Source organism: Perognathus longimembris, chromosome 21, assembly GCF_023159225.1.
Source record: "Perognathus longimembris pacificus isolate PPM17 chromosome 21, ASM2315922v1, whole genome shotgun sequence".
NCBI lineage: Eukaryota > Metazoa > Chordata > Mammalia > Rodentia > Heteromyidae > Perognathus > Perognathus longimembris.
In genome coordinates, this window is record NC_063181.1 from 10,886,473 (window position 1) to 10,899,187 (window position 12,715).

The following is a 12,715-nucleotide window of genomic DNA, read 5'->3' on the forward strand; positions in this document are numbered from 1 at the left end:
GGTTCTAGACAGTAAGAATCAGAAATGAAAGTTAGAGATTGATATTTTCATTGTATGCCTTTTTATCATTTTAATTGTGGAAGTAATTAATATTCATGTGTTGTTTAGTAATGGCTTTTTACAAAACCAGCAGGAAGAAAGGATAAACAGAATATATAGGTCTATGTTAGACATAATTTATTCCAGTGCCTAGAATGATTTGTGTATTGCATTGATTCACTTTATGTTCATAAGATAAGTGAGATTATACAAAGAAAGTGTGGGTCACTTTGCATTTTGTTGCTAGTTGCTATTAGAGTTTTCAGTCTATACTGAAGTGTTTATGGAGCTGGCCATTCCCCCACCCCCCCAACCAGTTTTTCTTAGTCTAAGATTATCCATGTTATTTCTGATAGAATGACAGTGTTACTGGTATAGTGTATCAAAAATTTTGTTCTTGGTAAAATGAACAAAAGAAAGCTGTCCATTCTGTTACTCCTCAGAAGTTCTTTAGAAACTTTTCTTGTTTCGAAACCTAAAAGTATCCACTAAACTAGATTACTTAATTTGGCTGTATTGATTGTTTTGGATAAAATCTCCTTCTTTGTGTTGTCTTCAATGCTCTATCTAGTCATGGAAATGACAGGGAACAAATACCAGACCCAATGTTCTTTCTAAATGTCACAGTCCTCTAGGGATTGTTTTTTTTAGAGTCCATTTATTAAAAAGGACTCAGCTTGTTACCTGACAAATTTTGTTAACTAAACATTAGAGTCATTATTGTAACTATAATCATTAAGATAATCGATCATTTTCTCAGGTATTTAAAAATACTGCATATAATTTATAAAGACTTTGAAATTTATTTTTTATGATCGCAGGTGGTAAAGCATGCTTTTTTTATAGCACATACTTGCTATTTCTCAACAACCAAAACTTATCAAGGAGAGAAGTCTCACATCAGATAACAATAAATCCAATCCAGAATCTTCTTTGAAAACAAATGTTATATCTTTTTTTTAACCAAAATGGATTAACTATCCAGATTTACACAAGTTTTTGAGAAATAGATGGACAGTTCCAAGGGATATCGTGTAGGAAATTATTGTTTAATTGCCAAGTAACTATGAAGACAATGAATTTGGGAGCCATGGTGCTTGCACAGACCAGATAATCATTACATATGCTGAAGAATGTTTGGAAATTTAGCCTTCCACCTCATATGTGGAAGAACATGCTTTACTGAGACTGTTACTGCATACTTTTTTTCTGTTTTCAGGTGTTAAGGGTTTCTGCATTAAATCACATCCGTATTTTGTCTTGGAACACTTGTTTTGAATAGTTAACGAGTTGATGAAAGAGTCCTTTCATAATAGGAGCTGCTGTCTTTATTTCAGTGAGTTAAGGGAGAATGCCACCTCTACTTGGATACATCCCTACTTCTGGAGAAGGTTTTGACAAAGTCATGTCAAGTCTACTTAGGGAAGAATATGAAGAGAAGATAAAAGCCCTACATGAATCCGTTACCTGTTTGACCTTTGCATAGCCTCCCCTGCCCACCGCCCTGCCTACCTGGATCTGTTTTTTCAAGCCCACCAGCTTAGTTGCCAGGAGCTTCCCATTTCTCCTGCCTTTGCATGGTTTCCTTGCTGTTTACTCCTTGTATTTCCATTCAGGGTTGAAGAACCAGGCTGACTCGTTCAAAATACTTCATTTTAATCATCTTACGATAATTATGTAGTAGCCTGCCAGAAAAAGTCAGTTATTTTCTTCTTCGTTTATTTCCTGTTGGATGGAACTTTACTGAAATCTTAATTCATTGTGATGTTTATCACTGAATTCTCAATGCCTAGACTAATGCCAGGTAGCTGGTAGGACTTAGTAAGTAATTGTTGGCTTGGTATATGAATGTATGAATCAATGGTGTTTGTTGTTGTTTCAGTGTTTTTTTTTAGGGCTTGAACACAGGGCTTGGTTGCTGTCCCTGAGCTTGTTTGCTCAAGGATAGTAAGTACTCGACCACTTGAGCCACAGCTGCATTTCTAGCTTTTTTAGTGGTTAATTGTAGATTGAGCTGCATGGGCTGTCTTTGAAACCACAACCCTCAGATTTCATTCTCCGGAGTAGCTAGGATTACAGGCATGAGCCACCAGCCCCCCACTGAAGGAGTAGTTTTAAGAATAAACGTATTTGTACTACGAGATATGTTGTAACTGTTAATCGGTTCATGTTGTAAATATATATAATAGTTTTCTAGTAGTTATAAGTGCAAGTATTTCCTTTTTATATATTAGCTATATTTGTTGTAGTCACTGTACAGTAGGTTAATGTATTAAAGCTTAAGTAGAGTATACCATGTGGGTAGTTGAAGCAGACACATTTTAAAGACTAAGTGATATGTTAAGAGATATTTTATAATACATTAACTGTTGATTTGTATGCAATATCATTTTGTTTTCCTAGCTGTGGACTTAGAATCATAGTCTTTCCCTGTGCAAACACTGTTGTAAAATAAGCAACCGACCCCAAATTGATGTTCTCTTAAGTTTTTCTTCTGCAACAGAAATGTACTTGTTAGTGCTGCAAAATTTAACACCATTAGTTTATATTTGAAACATATATCTACGTTTATGTAAATGTTGTCTGTATGTGAGAGTTATGTTGTGATTAGGAAAGTTGAAAGCATTTACTACACTTAAGATAGGCCTATCTTCAGATCCAAACCTCTGTGTGACTTTTGGCAGGTTAGTTAATCTTTATGAACATTACTTATGGCATTTCAAATGTGGAGATCACAACCCCTCTCTTGTGCAGTTGTTATAGGGTTTAGTCAGATTAACTGAAAGCTAAATGTTTGTCACTATGCCTTACATAGTGTTGCCTCATGCTAGGCCTGTTGTTGGCATCAGATATTGTGAAATGCTTAAACATTGTCAAAAAGGCAGACATGTCATCCAGTGAAATAATAGATATTCAGATACTTAAGTATCTGTATCATAAGCCAGGATGTTACTTTACCCATTTGATGATTCTTGTTTTCTCCCCTATAGTTTTCTAACCACACCTTTGGACAAAGTTTTTAAATTAGTACGTTTGTTGTCTCACAGCTGTGTTTGCATGACCCACAGTGTTTTTGTTGCTCTTTGTGTTGGCAACACTTGACAGGTTGCTAGTATTAGATATCTGGGCTACTTCTGAGAAGGAGTAAGAGCAGTAGTGGGGTTACATTTCTGCAAAGCTGGGTACTGGGTACTGGCTACCACTCTTTCTGGACCATTCTCCACATCTCTGGAGTCCCTCCATGGCCTTCTTGACTTACGTTACCTGCCTAATCCTATAGGTATTTGAATTATAATCCTTATTCTATATTTTGGTGTGGAACTGACATTTGGACTTGACAGTCAATCCAGTTCATTAAGAAATGTTTACCATTTTAACAAGGGGATTTCCTTTCATTACATAAGGTCTTTAGAAATTAATTTTCTCATGTCCCTTAAGAGCTTGTGACGATTGGCCCATTGGTAGTTAAGTAGTTAGATATTTGTATGATTGATGTTTGGAATTTGTAAATGCAGCACTAAAAGTCAAATAGGGCATAGATTTTGACTCTAGGTAACAACTACAACAAAAATTGGAGTGTATATGTCGAAAAACACAAACCACATCTAAGCATGTGGCTGTCACCTTGAATAATAGCCAGAGGTGATGTTCACAAAATGACTGTTATCATTAATGAATCATGTTCTTCAAATTTGGATATAGGAAATTATTCAGTAGTTACAGGGACACACACACAGTTTAGGAGGAGTTCATTTCCAGAAACTTGTCTTGAGTGTGTACTTGTCTCTAAAATGGATCCCTTGTAAAGATTCTCATGATCAAGGAGTTGGGATATTTCTCCTTTTCATCTCTGCTTCATGGTTGCCACCTGTCACTAAAGTGAAAGAGGGAGAAAAAGAAAGAGGGAGGGAGGGAGGCAGGGAGGAGGGGGGATGGAATGAATGAAAGAAGGAAAGAAAAGAAAGAGAAAGAAGCTGAAACCTCATTATTTTGTCCATTACATGGGTGTAAAAACCTGCATGGGTGCAGAGAAAGTGGTCAGTTCAGCATATTGGTTTGGAAGAAGCTCTCTTTAGCAAGTGACTACCTGCCCATTTAATATTCTTTGAAGGCTTAGGCAAGGAAATAGAACTCAAGATACCTTGAGTATTTTTGTAAGAAGTTTGACATTCAGCTGGTTTCCTCATTATCTGTTAGCCATTGTCCTCTTCAAGCATGCTTTCTCTCTTGATATTATTGCCAGAATGGTGGTGTTTAATTTTATTACTCTAAACAACTTTATGAACCAAGATTACGTTTGAAAAAGGGTGCCATAGGAATATAAATACAAATATCTTTGTGGTCATTGTCAGTTTCACTATAAGTTGAAGCTATGTTATACCTTTATTTTTTCATAGTGATTCAAAGACTACAGAGAAAAAAGTTCCTTAGAATGTAGAGATAATTTAACTAGAATACATTCATTCTATACACTGAAAAAATGTACTTTTGGAAAGACAGAGAGAGACTCACGGTTACACAATGTGGAGTAACAGATAAAAACTTCAGAGAGTTTTGTGTGGGCTGTCTGTGATGGGGCTAGGTTTTGAATAAGATTGCATTTTATCATCCTTGAGAAGCAATCAAAAGTGAGGAACAAAGACTTAAAAGCAAATTTAGAGCAAAATGCCTTGATCTCTATAATTTAAGCAATTTCCTTTCCTTTCTCATTCTTAAAATTGATGATCTTCCAATGGCTGAAGAATCATTGTGTCCTGGTTAGTGTCAATGGACAGGTAGCAGATTGTTCTGTTGTTCCTGGGTTGAAATTGCAGTTAGAGAACAGATCAGTAAACTCACAGGGCAATGATTGTTAGCCACGGCTTCATCTGAGAGTCACACATGAAGCATTTTGGAATAACTTCTGTGCAGATTTCTCAGGGAGCTGGCTCAGTAGTTCTGGGGAGCACAGTATAGTCATCAGTATTTTTAAAAGTTACTTGACTAATTTTTGTGTGTGTGTGTCCTCATCTGTCAGATGAAACTACTGTGGTGAAAGATTGTTTCGTCTACGAACTTGACCCTGGAGATTCTGAAAATCAACCTGCAGATGAATGATCTTTCTTTGTTCAAGTATCTGCCTATTATTTATACCACTTCCTATGACTGCTGTAACCAATTTTCACAGACTTCTTGCCTGAAAAGAACAGAAATTTATTACCTGACAATTTTGGAGGCTGAGAAAATGAAACTAAGATATTGACAGGGCTGAACACCTCAAAAGGCTCAGGAGGAGAATCTGCTCCTGGCCTTTTCTAGCATCTGGACACGCAGCATACCATGCCTTATGCCAGCCTCTCATTCAACTGCCACCACTTCTTCTTCTTAAAATTACAGACATTTGGAACTGAGTTTAGGGCTCCCAGCTCAAACGCTAGCTTAATCATCATACCTTTAATATCGTTGCCAGATAAGAAGGTTCCAAGGCTACCAAGAATTGAACATCGGTAGTATCCGTTGTTCAGGCTCCGTATGAGGCCTCCTTTGCCACTATGTAGCTCTCTCAACATATCATATCAACTGGGAAATGGTCCACAGGAACCAGCCTGCTAGGACAGTGTTCATACACATGGTTTATCTTTCCTCTTAGATGGACCGGATAACTCATAACAACATGAAGGCTATTTTCTGGCCACATCCTACACTTCTATTCATATAAGTGATCCCCTTGCCCCTAAGTGGACTGAGAATCTAGAACTTTCAGCATTCTCATTGCCTCATCACCAATACCAGTACTTCAAGTAGGTGTCCTAGGAACGGGGCTCTGTGTAAAACTCATCTTTGAAGAATAGAATCTCAAAGTGACCAGCATTATTTGAATGTGCTCTCAGAGAAGCATAGCCTTTTTACCTGCCCTTGTCCAGGCACACACAGCACTGCAAAGTTTGGTCTTAGGAGGAAAGAATGGAGCTGGTTGACAGTTAACTTAAGAGAAAGGGCTGGAGATGCCGTGACTCAGTGGAAGAAAAGGCCCTGAGTTCAATTCGTAGGGCCATAAGTAAGGTTGCTTGCTGAGTTTTTTGAAAAACACCTCCGAGAGTTTGAAAAGTTAATTGACATTGGGCTTCATGTTTTTTATTTATGTAAAGCAAGTATTTTTTCCTCTCAGCTTTGAAATCCCATTGTTTTTCTACCATTATCATTTGGAAGCAGAAGTGATGAAGTCTTCAGACACATTTTGGGAAAGAGGGCCTGAGGTTAAGGAGACTCATAAATGAATTTATGAATGCTCAAATTAGGGGTGGTCAATATCCAGTGATATTAATGTGTGCTATTGCTTGATCTTTTCTAGTAGCTAAATTACTCTCTATACATTGGAATTATGTATTATGAATCCAAAGATGGTAGTGGTTAGGTCTGTGCTATGCCTCACTAACAAATACCCCCAGTACTCTTGATTTCAGAGACCTAGTTATATTATAGTACCTCTTATCTTAGCACTTGGACTGGTCCAGTGGAGGGTAGGTGATTTAAACCTCAATGAGAATACCTATGTAGATCTTTTCATATTAGAAAGAACTGAATGTTCTGTTTTGTAGAGATATAAGACATAGGAGTATTACCAGATATTGCTTATAGTGGGCAGTTAGTTGCGATGTAGAGAAACAAGAACTTGGGAATGTTTGGAGTGGAAAGAGAAGAAGAAAAAAGAGGGAGAGGCTAAATTTCTGCATCCCTGAGGAGGGCTCCATTTATTTGTTTTATTTTCTGATATTGTTACCTAAAGTCCTTTAGTCCTGCTCTTAAAATATTTAGGAATTTGACATTTGAATGGAAATAAAAGAAGTCATAAATCATAAAGTTATTCATCATAAATGGGATATTAGTTTGGAGAAGTCAGAGTGAAATTGGTAAAAAATTATGTATGCTCTTATCAGGGCCAAGAGAAAGACAAAAGAACAAAGAAGCTTAAGGTTCAGATTGAGTAACCTTCGTCTAAATTGTTTGAGGCCAGGAAAGTTTCAGGTTTTAAAGTCTCTCAGATTTAGGGAATTTTTCATGTTCCCATTAGGCTACTTTGGGGATGGGACTGAGTTAAGATATAAATTCATTTATTTTTCATCTATACATCCTATTCATACAGCCAGAAGGCAAATCATGGAACAAAGTTTTTTTGGTTTTTAATTTTGATTTCCTTCCTTCCTTCCTTCCTTCCTTCCTTCCTTCCTTCCTTCCTTCCTTCCTTCCTTCCTTCCTTCCTTCCTTCCTTCCTTCCTTCCTTCCTTCCTTCCTTCCCTTCCTTCCTTCCTTCCTTCCTTCCTTCCTTCCTTCCTTCCCTTCCTTCCTTCCTTCCTTCCTTCCTTCCTTCCTTCCTTCCTTCTTTCCTTCCTTCCTTCCTTCCTTTTTTTTGTGGGGGCACAGGGTCCTGGCATGTAGGTAAGGCTGGGTTTGAACTTTCTACATCGCTCCAGCTGTCCTCCCACACGCCTAGCTTCCCAGTACTGGGGTTTTAAGTGCACATCACCACACCCGGTTTAAAGTTTCGTGGTGTGGAATTTTCTACGTGGGACATCATGTTGGTACTTAAAATTTTCAGATTTGTAATATTGCAGACTTCATATTTTTGGATTAGGGAGCTCATCGCATTCTAACAAGATTGGTCAGAGTAAAACAACGTGTGAAACATATACCATGATATCTAGGCTGACCAAGAAAAGCAAGTGATACCTGATGAGAAGGAGATAAAGAGAAATCCAGTGTATTTGATTGTTATCTGGGTTAATTAGATGAAAGGATATACAACCAGGATGAGGACATGTAAGTGCTGGACACCTTCACAAGGCATCTCCCTTTTCAGGAAATAGAGTTATCATAAAGTGCTACACAACCAGCAGCACTCCTTTGTAATCTGATGATTAAAAAGAATAAGCCTTTAGTTTTGGCATGCTACCTAAGATACCTGTTGTACATTATATATCCTAGATGAGAACTTAACCTGCAATATAACGAAGAAGTCTGGTAAATTAGACAAGATATATTATCATTTGGCCTTTAAGATAACTGGATGAATGAATAGCAAGAAGTTACAGTTCAAAGCTCCATTTCTCTTTGATCAAATATTCTCAAGGAGAAAATTTAGAAAAGAACTTTAGGGCACAATTGAATGTATTAAAAAATTAGATGCTTAGGTATCATTTCCAGACTACCTTTAAAAACCCTTTTTAAGAATCTTGGCCATATTGTGAATTACTCTGGCTAACACTTACCATACAAAAAAAACCCAACCCTGTAGTGATATGTCTCTTTTCAGTTATAGTTTCTCAGTCCACTGTTAGTCTTCTGAGACCCATTGCACCTGGATAAATTATCTGCTTCTATTGTAGGTGGGTTCTTCAGTAAAATTAAGGTTTTTCAAAAGAAAATTTGATTTATAATATGGACTTTATGCCTCAGCTTAACCTGTATTCTCATTGTTTTAGGATATATGTTTTCTCATGTCCTTTATGTGTCCTTGGTTGTGTTTATGCCATAGTTATTCAGTGGTTAGATTGCCTGTTTCAGCCACACTGTACAATGTCTACAAGTCTGTTAGGAGAGCCTAAGCCTCCAAGCTCCACAAACTCCAAGCACTTCGCCGAGGAAACCATTTAAACATCATCGTCTAGCCTGATAGTTATTTCTCATGAAATTTCCTGTTGCGGATTTATATAGTAGAAATAAATCTCTGTTTTCATTATTTCATCTTATTCAAAAGTTAAAGCATTTTTCTGTGTCGTAGTTAGAGTGGAGAAAGTTGACTGAAAAGACCTTATGTACAATCCTGAAACAGGGAAGCTGGCCTTACGTGATAGGACTGTCATTGTTACCAAAACTCTTGACCACTCACACACACACACACACACACACACACACACGCACACACACATACACACACAGAAACACACACACCAGCGTAACACTCGCTTAAGCAGAATTATGATGTTAGAATAATGAAAACTACTGAAGTCGTTGCTTTAGGAACTCTGTATCTGATTTCACTCTGGTTTTGGTCCTCTTTCCATGTAGCTACACATTCAGTTGCCACTCAATTGCATTTTTTCCCTTAGGGAGAATGTTATGAGAATAGCCAGTTCCAAATTAATCTATGACTTTGCCTTAAATGAGAAAAGTATGTTGCAGTTTAATTTTAATCCTATACTAATTTTCCTGGTATGAAATGTCATATACAGATTTTACTCTATCCAAGCAATTGATCATGCGAGTCTCCTTACCTACACTCACTTACCTACCCAGAGTCATGATGCCAGCCTTACCAGGGGCTCCAGTCCTCCTGGTTTTGGTAAGCAGACTATGAATGAGTGAAAGGGTTGCTTATAAGCTTACCCAAGACTTTTGGCTCTGTTTAGTGAATTCAACCTATAGGATAGAATGAAAAAAATAATTCATTTTTATTTTCTTTCTGCAGGCTCTGTACAATTCAATCAAGAATGAGAAGCTTGAATGGGCAGTGTAAGTATGCTGGATATCAGCTTTTTAATAATTAATTACTCCCTTTTTTCTTACTGTTCTTATACCTTGGAGGTGATTTCAGAAAAGGATTACATATGTATCCTCAGTTCTTATTTCACAATAAATATCTTACTGCCTTTGTGCAAAACGTAAGGAAACTCTAAATAGCCTTTTTTTTTCTTGGTACCAAGAATGTTGGTTTTCTGCTTTTAATGTTATTATTCCTATAGGCAACTAGTTATATTTTAAGGTATCCTTTGAAAATAGAATTTTAAGAGAAAATCTGATACAATTACATTTATTCCCAAACATAATACACTTGATTTTTGATACTGTCCACTTACATAATTTCCTCTTGCCTATCATCAGAGGTCAAGGTTTTCTAACTTTATTTCCTACATAAGAATCAACATAGGACATTGAAAATGAGCCATAAAAAATAAGGTTCTGGGGATGGATAAGCTTGAAAAAATGATAGAGGAAATAAAGCTATTTTTTCTTTCTCCTTTTCTCTCACATTAGCTATAGGGGGCACATTTCATTGTTAAATATGCACCCATGTTTACACTGCATTTCAATCAGTTTTATCCCTTCTATCACACTCCCTGCCCCCTCCTCCCTAACAGTATCCCCAACAGGTTTACTTGTTTTGTTTTCATAATGGAAATAATCTTTCCAACAGTATTAGCCTCCCCTTGTACAACATCCCGCACCTCACAGAGTGTCTCTTTCCTTCCACCCCCTGCGGACCATCAGCTACTCCATCTGTATTTTAATATATTACAGATTCCTGCTCTTTCATTTTCCATCCTCACCTCTCCCCTTGAGTAGTCTCTTAGCTTGACTCGTGTTCTATGTTTAACCATGTAAGTAATGGTTTATAGATGTATATATACATATATATTTATATATCGAAAAGACATGCCTTACATATAGGCATCTGACTGTCTATATATGTCTTTTAGATCTTACTTATACATATGAGTGGAAGCATGGTATTTTGAGTTTTGAGCTTGTCTTGTCTTGCTTAGTATTATCTCTAGTTGCATCTGTTTTTCTACAACATGATTTGATGTCATTTATGACTATATAGGTAGGCTTCAGATAAATGGTAGAGGAGATAAAATAATTGCTTTTAATTTCAAAACTTATTGGAGCTTGTACAATACCATTGTATAACTCTGATGATGAAATAGAAATTCTGTGTTTACTGAACTGATTTGACTACAAAATGTAGGGTTTCAGGGTCTATGACTAGGAAACTATGGCCACAGATAAATTATACTTAGTTTATGTAAACTAATAACACCATGCATGCTAAATTTTCACTTGTAAGTATAGTAATTAATCTTTTAAAAATTTCTCAGAAACTATCTTCACTAAAATTTAAATCAAGCTATCAAGAAATTAGGTCAATTTAAAAAAATTTATAACTGCCTGCAAATATTATTTTAGTCAATGGTAAGAATTCATGTACACACACACACACACACACACACACACATTGTCTTTAACCCTGTGTCCTAACAGCAACCTACAGTGAACTCATGCTTACAGAATAATAAGTTGGGTGATAAAATATGTTCTTTCATGTGTATGTAGGGAAAGAGGTAAGAGGACTGACATTAGAAATCACTGGTAGAGAGAACATACCATGGAAAAAGTACTAAAATCATAAAAACCCAATTCTCTATTTGGGAATCTGTACTACACATGTCTATGACATGCATCATGCCTCATTGAAATGCTAGAGTAAGCCTTGCTGCTCGAGTTCCTGCGGTCTGCTGGACTGCACACCTCCCTAGCATGACATCATTACCATATTTGTAGCGTCTGTAGAGGGTATTATTGGTTCAGTTATTCTGTGCTTAAGAGAAGATACATTGGATATAAGAAAACCAAAGGAAAAAATGCCATTGTGAAGAAGATTAACCATGACCTTGAGGGAAATTTTGAGCTGAAGAATTAATATCACTTGAAAATTTGCTAGCAGGAAATAATATTGAGCTTGGATAAATCTCCTGGACTTTGGTGTTTCGAGGAAAATACAGTTGAAGATTTAGAACTAGAGAAGACTCCCCCAGGCAGCTCTGTGAGCTGTAATTTTATTAAGAACCTAAATCATAGTTTATGCTTAACATTTAATCTGTAAGTACTTTTCTCAGAAAAAAAGTGGTTTTTTTCCTCAGACATAGAACTCAAGCATATAAGAAGCTGGAAATTTCGCCATCTAGTTCTTTACTTTGAAAGATCAAATCTAAAAAATTGACACATTCCTGTATTATGTATATGTGCCACCTGTCAGTGGTGAGATCGAATTGAATCATTAGAATGTTCCAGGATTATATTATGAAGACAGTTCTTATACAGATAAAATGATGTTGAAAGTGATCAACTTTACAACAACATCCTTCTTTCTCATTACCTTGAAATTGGGAATATGCAGGGCAGACAGGTTGGTGAGCAGATGGACTGACTATAACAGCTAGTAGCCAGCATGTCCTAAGGCAATTTTAGAAACCACTGAGATGCAAAGGAATCTGGAGCTATAAGGAAAGTTTACTCCTAACATGCTATTATTTAGGATTTTGTATCATTTATACCACTTGATAAGCCTTTGCTTTTTGTTAAAGAATGATTCAAGAAGAAATATAATAAATAAGATTTCTTAAGTCACTTAAAATATGCATAAGATAACTAATTTAGTGTCATGATAATTATAGACAGTATTCATTTGGGACTTCATTATTTATGTTTTTGTATATGTGTGAACTAGTGTGCACTTTCACAAGGTGAGAAAAATGTGATTAGACAGATTGATAATACTGACATTATATTAGTAACACTTATTTTTCTTTCCTCTCTTTCAAAATTTTTAGTGTATTTTTTGGAATACCTATCAATCATTTGCTTTGTATTTCCAGCATCTTAAAAAAAAAAACTACTGCAATAATCACAGTTCAGTTTTTCTTACTTTGGGATGTATAATAAAATCATTTAAATATAGTCACATCCTTTGTTAGAAAGTCCAGTTATAGCACAACATCTGCCTCACATCTGACAACATTCTTAGTGTTATTCAAGGACTAGTTCTAGAGCTTAACCTTGTAAAGAAAACTACATTCAAAAGGGCTATGCTATAATATTATCCTTTTAGAAAATAAGAATTATTTCATATTTGTAGGAA

At 36.2% G+C, this 12,715-nt stretch overlaps 1 protein-coding gene across 2 annotated transcripts in view; it reads left to right on the top strand.

The window, feature by feature from the left end:
- The window catches only part of Psd3 (pleckstrin and Sec7 domain containing 3), a 320,435-nt gene that overhangs the window by 232,111 nt on the left and 75,609 nt on the right, over window positions 1-12,715 (top strand). For both annotated transcript variants that reach the window (XM_048330837.1, XM_048330838.1), the window contains one exon: window positions 9,485-9,528. In XM_048330837.1, coding sequence (XP_048186794.1) covers window positions 9,485-9,528 — 44 coding nt within the window. The remainder of the gene's footprint in view (window positions 1-9,484; window positions 9,529-12,715) is intronic.